Source organism: Balaenoptera acutorostrata, chromosome X, assembly GCF_949987535.1.
Source record: "Balaenoptera acutorostrata chromosome X, mBalAcu1.1, whole genome shotgun sequence".
In the NCBI taxonomy this organism is placed as follows: domain Eukaryota; kingdom Metazoa; phylum Chordata; class Mammalia; order Artiodactyla; family Balaenopteridae; genus Balaenoptera; species Balaenoptera acutorostrata.
The window spans coordinates 74,234,032-74,257,336 of NC_080085.1; the positions used below are offsets into that span (position 1 = coordinate 74,234,032).

The window sequence follows — 23,305 nt, forward strand, 5'->3', positions numbered from 1 at the left end:
TATTTCCCCCTACTAGGGTCCAAGGTCATCATGAGGGCAGGAGTCATGATCTGTTTTGTTGTTCACCTCTCAATACTCGGGGACTAGCAATACCCATAATCTCATCTGGTTTTACAACTGGTTTCTAATAATAATGTATATATTTCTTGAGAAGTGACAATTTCTGGCAAATTTTAGTGTCTCCCACCTCAGTGCCAAAACATAAAGATGAAAAATGATATAGAGGAAAAGGGGATGTCAAAATAATGTCAAGTCAGTGGTGGAGAAACAGTGAACCCAGAAAGTGTCCTTTGAAATCATGGTCAGCCATAGCTCTACAACTCTCAAGAAACTTACTGGGATGAATTTTCCTAATACAATCCTATATGATCTCATCTAGTTTTGATCAACTATTTATCTGTGTAAAAAATTGTTTTTTCCACTATTAGTACCATAACATAATATTACTAAATAATATCCTTAAATGTGAAAAGAATGTGCAAACAGACACGATGATGAGACACTATTATGGCATATTTTCACCTCATCAATTCAATTCATTTTATCCTTTCACTCATGCATTCATCCATTCTCATAAAACTATCTTTAATTCCACCAGACAGAATACACCACACCAACAGTGGTCTCTCGGGAGTGGTATGTGGGCAGAATGACATGTATATTTTTATGTATATGTGCATGTAATATACAGACATATACATTGCTTAAATTTTTATGACAAACATATGTATATTTTTATGATTAAAGGCAAAAAGTTTTTTCAAACAAACAAAAACAGAAAACAAACCAGAGACAAAATAATTGTTTACTTCTCTTTATCACAATTCCTAAATAATTCTTAACTAGACACAGTTGCTAAATAGAAAACAAAAGTTTCGTTTGTCAGACCAAAGAGAAATCTAGCCCAGAAACTGATAGACATATAATGGTGACATCAGTTCCTAACCCCACAAGATAATACTATTTAGATTAATATCCTTCTTTGGTCAAACTATTAAAGTATAACAATGTTTTCAACTTTTAGAAATAATAATATGGTTATTACATAAGACTAAAACATCAATAGCTATATCTGTGACAGTCATTTGGGTTGACATCATAAATCCACTAAATACTTAACAGAATCGGATGTAAAGACTTCAAACACTGAATACTCGTTTTTAAAAAAGACTCTAAGAAATCATGAATTTGTATTAATTCAGTGAGGTAACATCATTTTCAATTTATTTAGTTTATTTTCTCTTTGTCTGAAGCAGTTGCAGTAGAAAGTAAAGACTTATAGGAAACAAAATAAAACTAAACAATGACATAGATGATTAGAAGAAAAGACTGATTGAGGATGTGCAGATGAACAATTATTGGTAGAAGTAGATTCTGTTCAAGTGTAAACTTTTGATCCTGTTGCACCTCCCTCCAGCAACTTCAAGATTAAAGTAAATGCCAAACTCTACATTCTGATTTGCTAATTGCTTTTCTAAATCACAGCACCTATTCTCGAACTTTCACATGTCAACAGCTCATTAATATCTACTGTAAATGTAGTTCTCTAAAAAGAACCACAGATTTTACATTTATTTAGACAGATAACTGGCACACAAAAACGGAGCTCCTTCAGTTACAATTTGGCAGAAGTTTAATTTAAAATCTGCCTGTGAAATTTATGACAACACAGCAATGAAATGACTATTTTAAATGAGATTAGCTGCTGTTGATAGTGATAATGCTTGGATAGTGCTTATAAATCAACAGAGGTTGTACTTAGGATTTTATAATGAGTCATTTCAGAACCATCAACTATCATCACTTAAATGGTATATAAATGTAAACAGTGTCAGGAGGTTAAAGTACTAAATTGATCTTCACAAAATCATGAATGTAATCCATACTCATAAAAAAAACTCAAAGTACATTTTTGCCTGCTGTTATTCCTATAGCTTTTGTCTCAGTTAATATTTAATGTTTTAATGTAAGAGAGACTTTAACCAAGATTAGAAAAACAATACCACTCAACAGTTCATCAGGATGAAATAATCAGTTCAGGTCACTATTCTGCTGGCTAACTACATAAATCTTCCTGCAAAAAAAGAGAATTTTACCTAATTCCTTATCATAACACTTAAGTTTATTGAGGCACAGGAGTTACACAATCTCATTAAAGTCACTGACTTTGTGAATTTTTAAATTAGAGAAAAAGAAAAAGATCATAAGGTGATTTTACAAATATACAAATGTGGTAAAAATTTGGGAACCTTTTTCCCAAAATATTAGAAATTTATAAATAAAAGCCATATGTATATGGATGTCCACATTTTGCTTATAACAGGAAACTGGAAACAGCCTCAAATACAGCAGTAGAGAATTGGTTAAATAAACTGCAGTGTGTTTGTATGAATAAAATAATATATAGCCCACTACCATTAATTGGAAAATCACATTTTTGGCAAGTTAAAATGTTGTTTAAGTATAACACACAAAAAAGTACATCTTCCCAGGAATGCAAGAATTTCTCAATATCCATAAATCAATCAATGCGATACACCACATTAACAAATTGAAGAATAAAAACCATATGACCATCTCAATAGATGCAGAAAAAAACTTTTGACAAAATTCAACATCCATGTATGATAAAAACTCTCCAGAAAGTGGGCATGCAGGGAACATACCTCCATGTAATAAAGGCTATATATGACAAACCCACAGCTAAAATCCATACTCAATGGTGAAAAGCTGAAAGCACTTCCTCTAAGATCAGGAACAAGGCAAGGATGCCTACTCTCACCAATCTTATTCAACATAGTATTGGAAGTCCTAGCCACAGTAATCAGACAAGAAAAAGAAATAAAAGGAGCCCAAATTGGAAAAGAAGTAAAACTGTCACTGTTTGCAGATGACATCATACTATACATAGATAATCCTAAAGACGCCACAAGAAAACTTCTAGAGCTCATCAATGAATTCGGTAAAGTTGCAGAATACAAAATTAATGAACAGAAATCTGTTGTATTTCTATACACTAACAATGAACTATCAGAAAGAGAAAGTAAAAAAACCACCCCATTTACCATCGCATCAAAAAGAATAAAATACCTAGGAATAAACCTACCTAAGGAGGTAAAAGACCCATACTCAGAAAACTATAAGATACTGATGAAAGAAATTGTAGAGGATACAAACAGATGGAAAGATATACTGTGTTCTTGGATTGAAAGAATTAAAATTGTTAAAATGACCATACTACCCAAGGAAATCTAAAGTTTCAATGCAATCTGTATCAGAATACCAATGGCATTTTCCACAGAACCTGAACAGATAATTCAAAAACTTTATGGAAACACAAAAGACCCCAAATAGCCAAAACAATCTTGAGTAAGAAGAACAGATCTAGAGGAATCATGCCCCTGACTTCAGACTATAATACAAAGCTACAGTAATCAAAACAGTCTGGTACTGGCACAAAAACAGACACATAGATTAATGGAACAGAATAGAGAGCCCAGAAATAAAGTCATGTACTTATAGTCAATTAATCTACAACAAAGGAAAGGCAGTCTCTTCAATAACTGGTGCTGGGAAAACCAGACAGTTACATGTAAAAGAATGAAATTAGAACATTCTCTAACACATGAAAAGATGCTCAACATCACTGATCATCAAGGAAATGCAAATCAAAACCACAATGAGATATCACCTCATACCTGTCAGTATGACTACCATCAAAAAGAACACAAATAACAAATGTTGGAGAGGATGTGGAGAAAAGGGAAGCCCAGTAGGAATGATACCTAGTATTCAGAACTTGGTTTCTAAATCCCATTCTCAAATACACGGAGAGAGGGCTCTTGGAAAAGTGGTTGATTCTAGGGCTAGAGCAGGGAAAACACAAGATGAGGCTGGAGCATCTTGCCGTGTCAGAAAGTAAGGAAGTGCTCAAACAAGGATTGGATATTTCACAAGGACACAGGAACCAACTGGAAGGAACTCACAATGACCAAAGCTGGAACAATTTGAACAACAAAATAAACAATGGTAGTATGAGATTATAACCCATAGTATAAAATAAATATCTATGAACCCACAGTGATACATATAATTTAATAAATAAATAAATGAGGAAGAAGAGACAGCTCTTATTTACAGAAGAATTGCAATAAATAAGTGAAGATGGGAAGAGGAAAATAGAAAATGACCATTAGGCAAACATTAGTGTACCTTGGGGGAGATAATTTGAGACTATTAACAACTAAATGCAAAGTGGGATCCTGGACCAGATCCTGAAACAGAAATATAACACTACTGAAAAAAATCAGTGAAATTCAAATTAGGTCTACAGTTTAGTAGTTAGTATTCCACCAATATTAATTTCTAAGTTTTGATAATGGTACTACAGCTACATAAGATGTTAGCATTAGGAGAAGCTGAATAAAGTATATACAGACCCTCTCTGTACTAATTTTTCAACTTTACCACAAATCTAAAATTTGTTCAGAAAATCTTAATATTTTAATGCATTTAATGCATTATAATGTTTATAAAATTTACACACCAGGCTCCACTGTTTATCCTTTGGCTTCATATGCCACCACCACCCCAAGCGCCAGAACACCACTACAGTTTGAGAAGCATGATTCTAATCTATTCAACAGTAGAACTTAATTGAGAAAAAAGCAAAAATACAAGGTAATGATTTTCTACTGTGTCTACAAATTAGAAATAGTTAGAATAATTCAACTAATTGTTTTTTAACAAATATATACAGGTACATCAACAACAAAGACAGTGTGGTATATTTCAAAGAATGTTGGAATAGGAATAAGATCTGAGTTTTTCCCCAGTCATCTGCTTGTTTGACTATGCGCAAACCTCAACTTTCTCATCAACAGATAACTCCCTTCCAAACTACCATGAATCTACCATCTGTAGATGAGGAAGGACCAATGTTGCACTGAGCATATATGAGGCAATTCTAAATTCCCATCACTAGAACAGTGGCTTGGCATATATAATATTTATCAAATATTTATTTAGGGACTGCTGTATTCCAGACCTCTCAGGCACTGGGGATATAAAGATGACTAAGACATGATCCCCAATCTCTAAGAGTCTAATAGAGCCAAGAGATCTATAAACAATAATAATACTGTGTGAAAATATTATAAGAACGTACAGAATACTTGCAAGTACAGGCAAATAGAAAAATTAATACTACTTGGATTATCAAGGAAGACATCACTAGAAAGTGGTATACTAGCTATGTCCTAAAGAAGGAGTACTCTACTCACATAGAATAGGGACCAGCGTGAAAAAAGGCATAAAGATGTGAGAGAATACAGTATACTTAGAGAGAGTACATGATGGGATACTGTTGAAGCAGGCCATAGGCGGAAGGGGAAATTTCTATGAGAATTTACAACTGCAAACTTGAACCACAGGTGATTATGGTGTTCTAATACATACTACTCATGTAAACCAAGAACCCTCAAGCCTAGAAATTAACATACAAATTGTTTTGAGCCAGTGTAGTAGATAATGGTTCCCCAAAGTTGTCGATGTCCTAATCCCCAGAAGCTGTGAATAAGTTATCTTATATGGCAAAACGGACTTTGCTAACATGCATAAATAAAGTATCCTGAGATGGGAGGAATATCCTACGGTATCCAGGTAGGCCCCAATGTAAACACAAGGCTCCTTATGAGGGAGGCAAGAGGTCAAGGGCAGAAAAACAAGGTGGCATGATAGAGGGTGAAGTGAGGCTCTTGAAGACGGAAGAAGGGGCCATGGGCCAAGGAATGCAGGTGGCCTCTAGAAGCTGAAAAAGATAAGGAAACAGATGGTCCCCTGAATCCTCCAAAAGGAATGTAGCACTGCCTGCCTACAACTTGATTTCAGACCCGTAAGATTCATTTCATACTTCTGACCTGCAGAACTGTAAAAGAATAAATTTGTGTTGTGTTAAGCTACTACATTTGTGGTAATTTGTTACAGCAGCAATAGGAAACTAATATGGTCAGTAATAGCACTGGCTAACCAGGCAAAAGTAAATGCAAAACCACTTAGTACGAACATACCCCCTCAAACAGGTCACACAGCATTCCCACAGATAAAGCCCCACTAAAGAAAAACTGGAAATTTTAGGGAAAGGAAATAAGAAAAAGTACTGACCCTGAAGATGGAGAGAAAATGACAAACAGCAGTATTAAACCTCAAAGAACTTCACATAAAATACTTCACACGTTTTAAAAAAAAATGAATTGAAACACAAAGAAAGAACACGATGGTTTTAAAAAATAACCCAACAGGACTTCTAGAAATGAAAGTCATTGAAGAAAATGATAGCTAGGATAAATAGAAAATTAGACTCATCTAAAGACAGAATTAATGAACTAGAGGTCTGCAAACATTTTCTATAAAGGGCCAGATAGTAAATTTTTAGGCTTTGCAGACCACACAGTTTTTGTTGCAGCTGCTTAACTCTTTGACTTTGTAGTGTGAAAGCAGCCATAGTCAATATGTAAACATGTATATCTATAAGTATATAATAAGCATGGTTGTGTTCCAATATGACTTTATTAAAAAAAAAAACAAGTGGCTGACCTGTGGGCCATAGTTGCTAACCCCAGAACAAGAAGATAAAGCTGAGGAAACTATTCAGAGTGCTGTATCAAAAGGTAAAAAGATGAAAAATATGAAAGTGACATTAAAAGGCATAAAGGATAGAATGAAAAGGTGCAATTTATAAGAGAATTTCCAAAAGAAAGAAGAGAGATGTTTGAAGAAACAGTTGAGGGTTTTCCCACCAACAAAAGGCATAAATCATCTGATTTCAAGAAACAAAACAATTTCTGAACAGTATAAATAGAAATAAAATCCACACCTTGACAGATAAGAGGAAGACTATATAATTATAAAGACAAACAGAAGAATATCAAAGCAATCAGAAAATTAAAAAGAGAATTCACCTACCAAAGGACATTTCTCAACAACGACAAACAACAGTATTGTTAGAGTAATTAACATTTACTAAGGGCTTACTATGTTTCAGGCACTGTTATAAATCCATTACATTGATTATTTTATTTAATCCAATAAACAATCTTATAAATTACTATTATAATGAACTTTATATCAAGAAACTGAGTTTCAGAAAGACTAAGTAACTTGTCAAAGGTTACACACCTAGTAAGTAAAGAAACCAGGACTTAAACCCAGGTATTCTAGCTTAAAAGCCCATACACAACTTCCCAGTTGGAGCCAAAGCATGGGAAGTTGGTTGAAATGTAAAAGGTACCATTGCTATGGAAAGTAGTAAGGCAGTTCCTCAAAAAATTAAAAATAGAATTACTATATCAATTCTGGGTATATATCCAAAAGAACTGAAAGCAGGATCTTGAAGATATATTTGCACATCCATGTTCATAGCAGCATTATTCACTATAGTCAAGAGGTGGAAGCGAGTCAAATGTTTATAAACAGATGAATGAATATAGTATATACATACAATGGAATATTATTCAACCTTAGAAAGAAAGGAAGGACATTCTGACACATGATACAAAATGGATGAGCCTTGAAGACATTATACTGACTGAAATAAGCCAATCACAAAAAGACAAATAACGTATGATTCCAATTATATGAGGTATCTAGAGAAGTAAAATTCATGGAGACAGAAAGTAGAATGGTAGTTGCCAGGGGCTGGGGGGAAGAGGAATGGAGAGTTATTGTTTAATGGGCATAGAGTTCAGGTTTGTAATATCAAAAGAGTCCTGGAGATCTGCTACACAACAATATGCATATACTTAACACTACTCAACTGTATACACTTAGAAATAGTTAAGATGGCAAATTTTATGTTATGTGTTCTTTTTACCACAATTTAAAAGTTATTTTAAAAAAAAAAGATATACTTCAATAGAGATGTTAAAAAAAAAAAAAGAAAGCATGGTAAGGTATGTCTGTGGAACAGAGACATACGGTACTATTGTAGATGTAAAGCAGAAATGAAAGGGCTAGGGAAGACTGAATCTAACTATGAAGAACCATAAGTGCTAAAATGAACAAAAATGAGAAAATATTTAAACCTGGCTCAGAGCAGGAAAACATTCTATAAATCAATACCTAGATGTATCTAAACTCTCAAAAGCTACCAAGTCTGAGGCTCTAAAATAGAAGAAAAAAGTTTTGTCACTTTGAAATACTATGTATTAAGGTATAAGTTCTTAACATTATCAAGTCTTTCTAATTGATTCATTGTTTATCAAAATTAGATTTAGCTTCTTATATTCCTAATCAAAATTTACTTTGTAATATCAGTAAACCCTATGTGATTTATAAAATATTCTTCATTGTGTGAAGATCTCAGGTTTTAGAATAAGAAAACACAAAATAAATTTGCATTTAAACTTAGACATGCACTAGCTGGGTAAAGTTAGAAAAATTACTTAACCTCTCTATGCCTCACATCCCACCCCCATTTGCTAAATTGGGATAACACCACCCTCCTCACTCAGCTGTGATGAAAGTTAAATTATATAACATGTGTAAAGAAACTGATATGGGAAGTAGCTTACAGTGTGAGCACAACAAATAACTTTGGGAAATTTAAGATTTTATTTTCAATTTTAGGTTAATTAACATTATCAGAAATAAATTTGAATTTTCATTCTTATTAAGCCTTTTTAAAGCACACTGGCCCAGTACCTCAGCTTTCAAGGCAGCAAATTTTTCAGCATGTGAATCCATATGTCAAAAAGACTGAAATAAGACATTAACACAGCAGTTACACATATGATAGTGAAAGAGAATTCCAAGAGCAGGACTTGAGAACAGAAACTAATTTAATTTAGAAATTTCATCCAATAACTGAGGAGTTAATATGCTTTGAAAATAAATTTAGAAAGGGTAAATGAACTAATACCACTTTTGGATTCCTACATATTTACAATGGGATAATATATGAGAAGGCACTGTGAACTATAACAAATCTTGTTATTCTTAGTATTCTGACATTCTGAAAAACTTGCAGTTACTATCAACAGAAAATATAAAGTCATTATTTCTTGTTTCCTTTCTACTCCTATTTAATGAACAATTAAAGGGCCAAAATACAACGGTCAAAAGCACTAAATAGATAGGCAAAAAGTTAAGGGTTTGTTTCAGGAGGAAGCAGGAAGCTTTATCTTAAACTTGAATTTTCCATTAACTTCCTTTTTATCATCACATTTAAGGGAAAAGGGGGAAAACAAAATTCTAGATATTCTAGATTTTTCTAACAGTTTAAATTTTGATGAATTTTAAGAAAACCACATACTCTTATCAGCCGATTTTTTCAACAATCAAATGCAAAGCCTAAAATACAACAGCATATACAGGTTTTACACACCCACACATGTATATAATTAAAGGGTCAGGTGTGAGGTTTCCAAGCCTCTTGGAGAATTATCATTTAAAAAAACAAAATCACTCATGTGAAAAATAAAATTATGGTGCATTTGGTTTATCCTCAAAGGAAACAGAACACTATTTCACAGAGTATAATAGTAAAACCTGTACATTATATATTTCACATGTTTTTGGTGAAAATTAAACAATTCCAATTATTTTCCTAACTTAAAAAGTTTATATAGGACGTATATATATACACACACACGTGTGTATATTTAAATTTTTATTTTGTATAGAGGTGTTTAGGAAGTATCAAATGCTACCATTGATAAACTTACGAATCAACATGCAGAACCCTCTGGCCACTTCTTGAACATGCAGCCGCAATGATGGATTCAGGCAAACCTATAAAAACATACACCTATATCATTTAGAATGTAGAAATATATATATATATATATAAAACACAAAAAATGTTCATGCCATCGCTGTATAGAAGAGTTTAACAAAAGAGGCTCATTCTTGTATTCAAAATTATAGTTTGTATTATTATGCTGTTGAATGATGTTTCTTAAACATATACTACTAATACAGAAAATTTTATCATGTGGAAGAGAGGTTTTTAAAAATCAAGTACTTAAATTATTTTTATCTGCCAATTACCATAAATGAGCAACTGTCAAAATATTGTTCATATAGCACTTTGTTATTTAGAAACTATGTTCACACACTAGCTCATCTGATTCTCCCAAAAGCACTGGGAGAGAAGGATCTGCATACACATTTTAGAGATGAAGAAGAAACTAGGGTGCAAATTGGTTAACTTGCTGCCCAATGCTTTAATTATTTCATATCAGTCCGATGAACAAAGCATGTTTTGAAAGTTTAGTGCTGCTACTGTTTCACTACAATGAGATACCCCGGTCCTCTTGGATTTTTACCTAGTAGAAAAGAAATAGCATTCTTTTGGCAAGGGTTTAAACTACACACTAAGCATCAAGGATTTCAAGAAATGAGAATAATTATCTTCTTTATGTAAAAAGCAATATGCATATGGAAGCAACTGATGTAGTCAATCTCTAGTTAAAACCACATTAAACAAAAGATCCAGCTGCATTCATGGAAGAACTAGAGTTTTCCAGTGGTGAACACTTTGTGGGTATAAACTGTTTGGTTCAAAAAAGAAGTTCTGACCAAATGTACTGAATATAGCCATTAAATATCAATTATTGGAAATAAGCCATCATAAAGTTGCAACCTTAACTTTGGATATAATACACAGGAAAAAAGTGAGTTTGTGGTGTAGGAGGAAATAGAAGGAAGAAAGGAAAATTCTAAATAGTTAAGCATACTTAGTTCTTCAAACGGTTAAAACTGTATTGTTCTAATGTCTTTTATCTTAAGACTATCTGAACTTTTTATATCTAAAAAATAACTTTCCTTATTAATGAAATGCAGTCACTATGGTACTGTAAAAGCTGCTAAGTGGCTGAAAAAGGGCAATAGCAAAGAAATATTCAGGAAGCAGAATTAGTAGTATGTTTAAGTGTGTAATAATGACAGCATTAATAATACACCACCAAACATCAGTACAGGGCTTTATGATTCACAATGCATTTTCATATACATCATCTCATTTATTCCTCATTATAACCCTGGGAAGCAGGCAGTATTATCCATGTGAAAAAAATGGGATGAGAAATGTTAAATAACTTTCCAAAGATCAAGTAATTCAGTAATTCGGCATCACAAATTCAAATTACCATGGTAAAGTCACTCTCTCCAACTTGGACAAGAGTCTGAGAATGAGGATGTACGGGCAGGATAGCAACATAATGAAATGGGCATGGTCCCAGTCAGACAGAGAGCTAAGTTTGAATCTTAGTTTTGCTGCTTAACTAGCTATGAGACCTCAGGCAAGTCACTTGACTTCTCTTAGCTTTTGTTTCTTCATCCATCAATGGGAATGCCACCATCTATCTCGTAGGGTTGTTCAGTTGTTAGCAGAGGGTACTTGCTCTATAAAGAATACCTACTTTTATTTTCTTCAGAAAGATATTTTAGAAGCACTACATTTTCACCTAAATACTACTCCAAACATACACCCATTTTTACCAGATGCCAACTCCAACGGCAAACAATAATAAAATTACCCTCCTCTATTTGGATCAAATTAGCTGTTACTTTGGATAGGCAAATAGGCATGTGGTTATTCCCACGGCTGTGATCAACACTGTCAGAAGTCATGTCTCTGCTGACAAAGCAAAGCCAAGGACAGATTTCAATACTGAACATGATTTAAGTTCAAATTACATAAAACCAAAATGATTATCATTTGTGTTTTCCCTTAATATTTCCATCCAGACATCCCCTCAAGTTCGTGAAACTGATAGGCTATTTCTGTGTTAAATGGCAAGGGCCTATTATTTTCATGCTTTTTTTTTTTTAACCGTGAATAAATTTTAGTAAATGTACAGTCATGCAACTACCACCACAATCACGTTTTAGAAAACTTCCATCACCACCAAATTTTCCTCAAGCCCCTTTGTAATTAATCCTCATCCCTACCTCATGCCCCAGGAAACCAGTTTTGCCTTTTCTAGAATTTCATGTAAATGGAATCATACAGAACAGTATATATAACTTTTTCTGGATTTTTTTACTTAATATGATACTTTTGAGATTCATCCATGTTGTTGTATCAGCACTCCATTCTTTCTAGTTGTTACTAATCCATTGTATATCATCATTTTCTTTTTTTATCTGTACATCAGTTGATGGGCATTTGGATTGTTTCCAGTTTGGGATTATCATGAAATAATGATACTATGAACATTCATGTATAAGTCTTCCAGTGGACATATGTTTTCATTTCTCTCAGATAAATACCCAAGAGTGGAATTGCTGGGTCATATGGTAAGTGTATTTTAACATTTTAAGAAACTTCATTTTTTGAAATGGCTATATAGTTTTGCATTCCCACCAGCACTGTATGAGATTTCCAGTTGCTCCACACTGTCACCAATTCTTCTTATTTTTAGTCTTTTAAATCTTACCAACTCTAGTGTGGGTATAGTGGCATCTCATTGTGGTTTTAAGTTGCATTTTGCTGAGAATCTTTTCATGTGCTTTTTGACCATCCATATAGTTTCCTTTGTGCAGTATCTATTCAAGTATTTTTCTCATTTCATTATTGGATTGCTTTCTTATAATTGAGTTGTAAGAGAATTTTATATTGTCTGGATACAAGTCCTTTTTCAAATATATGCCTTATAGGTATTTTCTCTTTATCAATGGCTTACCTTTTCATTTCTTGTGTTTTTGATAAGCTAATGTTTTAATCTTTATGAAGTCCAACTTACTATTCTTTCTTTTATGATTCATGCTTTTTGTATTCTATGTAAGAAACTTTTACTTGATTCAAAGTCACAAAGATTTTCTCCTAACTTCTTCTAGAAGATTTATGGTGCTAGCTCTTAGATTTAGGCCAATGATCTGGGGGTTTTTTTGTTTGTTTTATTGAGGTATAGTTGTTTTACAATGTTGTGTTAGTTTCTACTGCACAGCGAAGTGGAGTTCCCTGTGCTTTACAGCAGGTTCTCATTAGTTATTTATTTTATACATATTAGTGTATATAGGTCAATCCCAATCTCCCACTTCATCCTACCCCCACCCTTTCCCCCTTTGGTGTCCATATGCCAATGATCTGTTTTGACTTAAATTTTGTGTATGTTATGAGGAAAAGGTTTAGGTACCTCTCTTAATGTCGATATCCAATTATTCCAGCATGATTTATTGAAGACTATTTCCTACCTTGGTAACTTTATCAAAACTCAATTGACCATGTCAGTGTGGGTCTGTTTCTGGACTCTCAACTCTGTTGCATTAATCCACGTGTCTATCCTTATGCCACTACCACACTGTCTTGATTATTGTACATTTTACGGTTAAGTCCTAAAATCAGGTAGAATAAGTCCTCCAACTTCATTCTTTTTAAATATTGTCTTGGCCATTCTAGATCCTTTGAAGTGCTGCATTTTCAATACACTTTAATGTTATATAATGCTACACAGTTTTATAGACAAAGAAGCCACAGACACATAGAGGTTTGGACAATTTGTCTGACTTTACAAGGTTGGGTTTCCTGTCTCTTTGTGGCCACAACTCACTTTCCTACTGGAATGTCAGCTTCACAAGAGCAGGGACTGTGTATATTTTATTCACCACTGAATCCCCAGTAAAGCAGCGCTTGTGGTAGGTTTTCAACAAATATGTGTTGAACAGAAGATAACTTCATGCTTAGAATGATTAGAACGACAGACTAATAATACAGTTAATAATGTCTTCCTGGCCAGGATTTCATATTTCTTCCCACCCATTCAATAAACACCGAGTTCCTTGAACAGAAGAGGCACATAGTAGATTCTCTATAAATATCTGTTTAAGGAAAGAAAAGAAGAAAGACATACAATAATGGGAAAAGGGAAGAGAGAGAGAGGGATAGAACAGACTGTGATAGGTAGTGAGGGAAAAAAAAAGATAAAGGCAATGCCTAGCCTAAAAGAGCTCAGAGTCTAAAGAACAAGAATTTAAAGGGACTGAAATAATAAAGGTAATTAAAACTGTTAGAGGAACACAAAGGAAAGAAGCATTCCCTCTGTAGAGGGGAGTCATGGAATGCTCCAAGGAGCAGGGGACACTAACCAGCTGGGTCTTTCAGATCTGTAATAACACAACTGAAAAGTGTAGAAGAAAAAAGCTGAAGGAAAAGGGAAAGTGGAAGGGAATACTCTTGGCAAAGGGTGAAAGAAGAGAGTACCAAAAAGTGATGCCCAAAAGAGTGGCTGGAGCCAAACTGTGGAGTCTGAACTTGAACCTGTAAGCAACAGGGAGTCTAAGATTTTAGCCATAAGAACAAGATCTAATCAGTGTTTCAGAAAAATAACTCTAGGCACAGCACGAAGGATGAGTTTGCATAAAACTGGAGCTTTAGGTTTCACTTTTTTTTTTTAAATTCTTATTTACGAAAAGTTAACATAATTAAACTTTTTGGTCTTACTTATAATTTAGCAAAATAAGCAAAACAACTAACTGTTTGTTTTGTTTAAATTAATATTTGTAAGCTCAATTTTAATAGCTTTTAAACCCTTGACTAATTTCAAAATAAAGCCTTTTTTTAACACTGGGCACCATAAAAAGTGAACTACTTAGCTTCTGAATCATTACTCAAATTCACACAACATCCTTGTAAGGCATTTATATGGAACATATATAGGCTTATTACAATGAATTATACAGTCTCTCCCACAAGGGAAAGCCAGACATGAGTTAGAAACAAATAATCAGGGTTAAGTCACACAGCATTACACTGGAAACACACTGTAAAAAATTTGACTACAAATATACAAGTACAATGTTTACAACTGTAATATAGAGCTAATAATATATCTCATAGGGATATAGGGAGGAATAGGTTAAAAAATGATATAAAACACCTTACACAGTGTCTCCTAGCATGTCGCTGACATTCAATAAATATTGGTTCTCTTCCCTTCTCTTCCTACCCCTTCAGAAACAAATCTGAAGTTATCTGAAGTTATACTTAAGTTATTTGAAGGGAAAAAAACTACCATTTGTTTACTATTGACTTAAGTTATCCTCAAAGATCTAACAACTTAAAATAGTTTTTTGAAACGAAGTCCAATAGCCTTTTCTATATGTACACTATAGGGCTTTTCCCTATATGTATGCTATAGAAGTTCATCAAATATTCAATATCCTTTAAACATTTCATATCATTAAATATGATCATTAAATTCATTAGTGAGGCTGTTTCAAAGAACTCTGCCAAAGGATTATAGGAAAAATGTATAAATCTGATGCAAGATCATCAACTTTTACTGGCAAGTCATTTTTATCAAACACAGATAAATACTAGGTATTACACTAGCATTTCATAACAGCTTGTAACAGGGGAAACTGAGGTTTGTTACATTACGTCCTTCTCAGTTGAAGCTCTGTTATAAAGTTGGCAACTAGAAAAAATATATTAGAAGCTTATAGAATGTTATATGATCATATAACAAACACATAGTCCCAGCTCTATGATTTTCCAAAACCTGTCTAGATAAAATAAAGATGTTTCACTATCAAATAAAGCTAAGCTAAAATCAAGCCCAAAAAGGTATGAAATTAGTGTTTTTAAGAATCTTATCTAAAATATTTTATAGGAACGAAACCATTATTTATTCATTTTTCAAAATCCCCTTTTAATCCAAATCCTTAATGTTGAACCTCATCACTTACAACTACAATATTTAGGTTAGCACTCTATGATCTATTCTTAAAATTGTATTAGTATCTGGAATTGATTTTTCCTAACACTATACTTACATAAGATAAACATTAAATAAAGTACTTACACCACTCCCAGCATATCAAACAATAAATAATAGATTCCCCTGACAGGACTTTGATGACCTGGCAAAGCCTGAGTGCTTTCAGCCCAAATCATATGAAACCATAAATCACTCTTTACTTTATAGAACATTTCAAAATGGATTCCTGCTTTCTACCTTGAAAGTCATTTCATGTGTTATTTATAACTAGTGAAGATCAGAATGGAAAGAAAATTACATAGAACTAGAAAATTTACTGCGACTTTTTATAAAGAATAACTTCTTTTTTTTAGGAATAAAGTAGAATTACTGGCAAGGAAAAACTTGTGAGTATAAGAAGCTTTTAGAGAGCCACATCCTTTACTACTTAAACAACCCTATGTACAGACTTTCTGTACCATCGTAAACAAAGCATAAACAACATTAGGTACAGAACTGACTAGACTGAGCAATGCAAAGGTAAAACGACCCACTTAACTCATGTCACAGCCGCTCAAAAAAAGTGACATCACAAAATTAGACAGAAATTAAATTTCAACCCAGGTTTAAGTAGTTTTGTTCATTCCTATTAAATTATAAGTTAAAAAGTTTATATCTTATATTTACTTTTTAGTGGTTACCTTAAAAAGAAAAAAACTGCCAGTGAAGTAGCTTAGGGAAATTTCAAGAAGTATAGATAAAAATACTGTTTTTGGGCTTCCCTGGTGGCGCAGTGGTTGAGAGTCTGCCTGCTGATGCAGAGGACACGGGTTCGAGCCCTGGTCCGGGAGGATCCCACATGCCGCGGAGCGACTGGGCCCGTGAGCCACAATTACTGAGCCTGCGCGTCTGGAGCCTGTGCTCCGCAACAAGAGAGGCCGCGATAGTGAGAGGCCCGCGCACCACGATGAAGAGTGGCCCCCGCTTGCTGCAACTAGAGAAAGCCCTCGCACAGAAACGAAGACCCAACACGGCCATAAATAAATAAATAAATAATTCTTTAAAAAAAAATACTGTTTTTAAATTGACAATTATTGTAATTCACTTTGACCCACACGAAATATCAAACATACTAATAAATGTAGTAATTTAATATCTATGGGCTTCTTCCTCATGGGAGAAAATACTGTTAATATCTATGTAATTTTTAGAACTTTGGATAAATATACTATCCATTAAAATATTAACTCACAAAATTCATGTTAATTTTTAAAAATTCAATATACTGTGAACTTTTAGGAATGTCTAATAAGAACACTGTCTCAATACTAGGAAAATTGGATTCTTGTTTTCAGGTTTATACTAAATAGCTGAAAAGTCACTTAACCTCTCTGGAATTCAGCTTCCTTATAAATATGCTTACAGATAAAATGAAGAGCTTGAAATAAGTGACCCATAAGGTTTGCTGCAAGTTCTCAAAGGTGAATGTTAGTGATAGATCAACAACTTGGACTCTGTTCTTGTGCAAATGACTTGAACTTAAAAATAAAAACAGGATAAGATGGCATTAGCAGCAAAGTTGCTGAATCTCCCCCTGAGACCCCCATAAAAACAGACAGTGCAACCAGGATACTGAAACCAAACTCCCAGGGACAATATCTACAACAAAGCTAGATGACAAAATATCGTGATGAACTCCAAAATACAAGTGGGTCATTACAAACCTTCAATAGCTATAAGACCAACGTGATATCAGAGACTGTGCAAGAGGAAATGAAGGGAAGACAAAGAAATTTGTGACAGCGCTGAGAGCCAGAGAACCCCAAAACTGCTATCAGGCACTCACCGGAAGCTTGCAAGTTCATTGTGAAAATAGCAGCAGAAAGTGGGAGGGGACTTCACAGGCTCCAACCTGTGGATGAGTGCAAAGGAACCCCTGGGAGTGCTAGAGTGGTGAGGAAGTGGGAATGGAGTTGGGCCCTATGAACTTAGGAAAATGAAAAACTGTCCTTCTAGATAAATCCCTGCACAGAGGAGTAACTCTTGGGAATATAATCCAAATTCAGCAGAACAGGGAAAATAGGTGCAAAGGGTAGAGAAGGTCCATACAAAACTGGGGGAGGGTGACACAGCTATCAGATCTCAGATCTCAGGCTATTTTTTGGATTCTTTAGTGAAAATACAGGAGAGCTCTAGAGCAGTTAAGTTAGAAAAGCTATCCTGATACACACTCCCTATTAAAAACACAAGGAAAACTTTTTTCACTTAAAAATGAGCAAAACAAAAGGATCTTTATTGAATCCCATTCAATATACAGTAATATATGTATATACATAGAGAGAATAGAAGTGAAATAACAGCCTAACAGACAATGAAAGCATCCCAGAAAGACATGCTTGCAAATTAGATGAAAATTATAACCTAACTATGGTACTATAAGCTAAAAGAAATTAAGGAAATAATAGACGGTCTGAAAGAACAACATAAATCAGAATTAGAAAAACTTAAAAAGTGTGGTGATTAGATAATAGGAATATTTGAAAAAAGAATGAAATGACTCAAGAAGAAATGAAAGAAAAATCATTTCAGAAATAAAAACTAAGCTACAAGGAGTACTAGAGCAAAGAAATATAATGGATAAATGCCTTAGGAAGAACTGAAAATGCAAACAAGGGCATAAAGCTACTGTAGTTATGTTTAAAAAGGAGAGCCCTTGTCCTTCACATATATATTGAAATATTTACAGATGGAATGTTATAATATATGGGATTTGCATTAAAATAATCCAGGATTGGATCGTGAAATGAGAAGGTCGAGGGTACAGAAGAAAAGAGGCCATAAATTGATAACCGTTGAAACTGGGAGATTGGTACATGGGGAGTTATTTTATTCTATTTTTTATGTTTGAAACTGGCCATAATAAAAAGCTTAAAAAATAAAATTTAATACCAAATTTACAGAGCTAATGAAAGGCTGGGTCTACCAAATAAAATAATCCCTTGGAAAGCAGAGATTTAGTATTTTGTTTTTTATCTAAACCGAGAAAACTATATCAACTCAAATCTCTTAATGAAAGTTTTATTAAGTAATGTAAATATTTGCCAAAGACCTATTCCATGCCAGGAAATAAAATAAGCAGATTCCACTACAATTAATTTTTACTTAATTTTCTTAATACTAATATTTCTGTTGTATCAATTTAAGTGACCAAAATGATCTTTTCACAGCAAAGGATATCCCAGTTGAGCTCTCTTCAAACTTAATAACAAATAACATTTAACTTGTGATGAGGAAAATAAGGTTTCTTTAACAATATTTAACTTGTAATGAGGAAAATAAAGTTTCTTTGTTCAGAACATATTTTACTTATGTGTCACAGAAGAAAAATGACCTTTACTGTATTACTTATAAAGCTATGAGACTAAAATAGATGATGAGAGACTGTGCTCATTCCAAGAATGTTACAAAATCACACAACAAATAACCTTCCTTCCTTATATGAAATCCTATGATGAAATCCATTTTTTAAAAAGTAGAGAAAAAACCCTTATGAGCCTTATAAACTAAATTTGAAAGGGCCTATGAATTTGTTATTATATAACATTCCTTAAGGTAAAACACTTCAAATTAAGTTTTAAATGTAGTCTCATTATGTATCTAAGAGAAAACTGGCTACAGTATCATTGAGAAAACATTGAGGATAATTATTTTATCCTGCTTATTAAAAAGCTGAACAGTGATTACACTGAGTTTATTAAAATAAAACAAAGGATAAAATTTTATCTAATGAAAATTATAATGTTATTGCATTAAGAATTTCTTAAATGCCGTAACAAGAGGGATAAACCAAAAATCAATGTAAAAGGTTTATGAATCACTTGTCAGTGATTTTACACTTTAAAATGCATATTAAAAATATTTAAGGGCTTCCCTGGTGGCGCAGTGGTTGAGAATCTGCCTGCTAATGCAGGGGACACGGGTTCGAGCCCTGGTCTGGGAAGATCCCACATGCCGCGGAGCAGCTGGGCCCGTGAGCCACAACTACTGAGCCTGCGCGTCTGGAGCCTGTGCCCCGCAATGGGAGGGGCCGCGATAGTGAGAGGCCCGCGCACCGCGATGAAGAGCAGTCCCTGCACCGCGATGAAGAGTGGCCCCCACTTGCCGTAACTAGAGAAAGCCCTCGCACGAACTGAAGACCCAACACAGCCAAAAATAAAAAAGAAAGAAAGAAATAAAGTAGCTATAAAAAAAAAAAAAAAAAAAAATATTTAAAGAGCAGCAGGACAGTTACTTTTCTTTTTCATTTCCTCTCTTACACTGTAAATATGATACAATGCTAAAGAAAATATTTTAATCACCCATAACCCGACCCCTAACAATTTTTTTTTTTCATTTTTCCTTTACTTTCTATTCTTTGTCCACAGGTACACATAAGGCAGTAGAGGATGGGGAAACTGAAAACAGGGGTTAAGTACTTTACCCAAAGTCATATACCCAGTAAATGGCAAAGTTAATACTGGAACCTATCTAGTCTGGCTTCAGGACATCTAAATCTCTTTGTCCATCCCCATCAAGCAACCTTAGAATTAATTCAGTTTCCCAAACGACTTCAATCTTGGAAATGCGTACTCTAATTGGTAGATACCAGTAATACTAGAAAGGTATGTTCTCTTTTGTAAATTAAGAAATTGGCATTCAGTGGCAGCTATTAAATGTAGAAGGAATCAAAGACCTAGAAAAAAACATCATTTTGCAAGTCCTAATGAAAATACTTATTCATATAAGGACTACCTATTGATGTGAAAACAATGCTGTGAATAGTTGGTATCAAACTGAATGGTTTGCATAGTGCCAAAAGCAATATACAGATTATTTTCAATACACATGGGAAAAATAAATCCATACAATGGAGGCATCATATTGTCATCATCCTAATCCTGGGTCAACCTTAGCAACACTCATAGCGGATCAACCAGATATTTTGTCTTCTGGTATGATCCAACATGACATCCATATCACCAAAGATGTTCTAGCCAAAAACGTTAACCTTGAATCCACCAAGCCTTTAGATATAACTTTCAGTTTACAGGAAAAAGACAGTCTAGAGGAACAAGGTAAATGATACTACAATGAAGAAAGCAGCCAAATCTAAAAGGTAAGGATCACTGGCCTAGTCTCTCTGTGACATCTCAGTCGTCACTTCAAAAAACAAAAAAAAAACAAGCTAGAATAAAACAGACTTACAGGATATAACAACCAGAAGCAATGCATAATAATGAACTGGACACAAGTTTGTACCTATCAGCTGTAAAGGGTATTTTGGGGTGGGAGAATGTAGAAAGTTAAACATGGTCTGTGTGCTACATGGGATAAAACAGTACTGGAATGGAAAGAAAGGTGAGAATTATTGACTGAAAAAGTTGCAGAACGACGTGTACCTAACGATCTTATTTTGTCGTGAATGTGTGTTTATGACATTATACATTTCCTGAGGGAGGCAGGGGCCTTGAAAAGCTGAAAACCAAAGGGCAAATAAATACAATTATTTTGGTGAATATGCATAACCTACTGAAGTTGAAGATTTGCAAGCCTATAATACTATATAATAGCAGTGGTGTGAGAGTGTGTGTGTGTGTGTGTGTGTGTGTATGTGGGAGTATGCGGGGGAATTACAGCTATATGTATCTGTACAGATGAATCTCACAAGCATAACACTGACCAAGGAAAGCAAGTCACAGAAAGAATACATAGAGTAGAATTCCAAAAGTTAGACAAGGGTCAAAAACAGGAAAAACTAACAACATATGGTTTGGTGATATACACGTGATAAAAAACACTTTAAAAAAACAAGAGGACAATTAAAGCAGTTTACCATAATGGTTACAGCTGTGGGAAAGGAATGGGAGATGGATGGTGGTGCACCCAGGGAGCTCCTAAGGTACTGGTAATATTCTGGTAGTGTTCTTTTTCTTTAGGTGGGTCATACATACATGCCACTCACTTTGTTACTGTTCACTGAAAGAAAGAAATAAAAAATATGTATACATACACACACATATATTTCATTTGTATGTATGATATTTTGTAATAAAAAATATCCTAGGCCACACTGTAAAACTGCCTACTCCATCAGTCCACCAGACTCCTTTGAGACATCGGGGCTCTTTGATATACAACATTATTTCCAAACTTTACTATGATAAGCAGCTTTAAAATAGATGCTGTCAGCCTTGTAGCTTTTTACCTCTATTGAATGATTTTTCTCACAATAAATTCTCAGATCTGGAGTTACTGAGTCTAAGGGAATGAACATATTGACAATTCTTAGTACGAACTGTTACTTTGCCAAAGTGTTGTCCCAATTTATAATACCATCAGCATTTCAACTGAATACAACTTCATCAACAATTAGTTATTACTCCTTTAATTTAATGTTTTTAATTATCAGGTTATTTTGCATTTGACTATTAATCAGAAAAAAATATTTTCCCTGCAGTTTGTTGACTATTTGTAACCTCTCGTGTCTGTTTACACTCTCTGCCCATTTACCTGTAGAGATCTTGACATTTTTCATATAAATTTGAAGATATTATTTGTATGTAATTAGTCCTTTGTTATGAGTTGCAAATACTCCTAATCTGTTTTCCTTTTTCTTTTAGTTTGCTATTTTTCAGAGTAGATGCTATATTTTTTTATATATTCAAATATTGCCTTGTATTTCTTGAGATTTCAAAGAGGGAAAGTTATCATTTCTCTACAGATCAGATGACCTAGTCTATTCCCACTTTATAGTTCCGACTACACTCAAAGAGACACCCAGATTACTGGCAGAAAGTCCAAAAACTGATCATATAATAAAAAAAATAAAGGAAGTATTTCAATTCAGTGGAGAAAGAATACATCGATGGTGTTAGAATAACCAGCTAATGATTTAGAAGGTAAAAACCCTCATATTCTACAACAAAGTAAATTTCAGGTGAATTAAAATTTAAATGTAAAAAATAAAATATTAAAAAAGAAACTAAGAGTCAATATTTACTTAATCTTGGAGGGGAAGGCTTTCTATGCATATCTCCAAAGGCAGTAACCATAAAAGAAAAAAACATTTGATAGATTTCACTACATGAAAATTATAACGTTTCATACATGAGAAACCACCATAAAAAAGAAGGCAAATTTACAAAATACATGACAAAGATTTAAAGTCTTTAGTATATAAAGAATTATTACATGTTGAAAAAAAAATATGGCACAATAGAAACATGGGTAAGGGCAATTTACAAAAGAAACATAATTGACCAATATACCTATTAAATAGTCAACTTCACTTATGATCTGAAAATGTAAATGCAAACAAGGAAATATTTTTTTGGCTATGATGTTGACAGTAATTAAGAATAAGACATTCATAGACAATGTTGAAAGACTATGGGAAAATAAGCATTCTCATACTCCACTGGTGAGATTAGACTGGCAAACTTTCCTTAAGGCAATTCATCAATACAAATCAAAAGCTTTATGTAACCACCCTCTAAAATTCAATTTAACAGTTACAGTTCTAGGTATTTATCCTAAGGAAATAATTAAATACGTACAAAAGATTT

General features: G+C 33.7%; 1 protein-coding gene across 2 annotated transcripts in view; it reads right to left on the reverse strand.

Moving 5' to 3' along the window:
- CHM (CHM Rab escort protein) overlaps nucleotides 1–23,305 on the reverse strand; it is a 182,341-nt gene that overhangs the window by 149,020 nt on the left and 10,016 nt on the right. For both annotated transcript variants that reach the window (XM_057538845.1, XM_057538846.1), the window contains exon 2: nucleotides 9,723–9,789. In XM_057538845.1, the coding sequence (XP_057394828.1) occupies nucleotides 9,723–9,789 (67 nt within the window). The remainder of the gene's footprint in view (nucleotides 1–9,722; nucleotides 9,790–23,305) is intronic.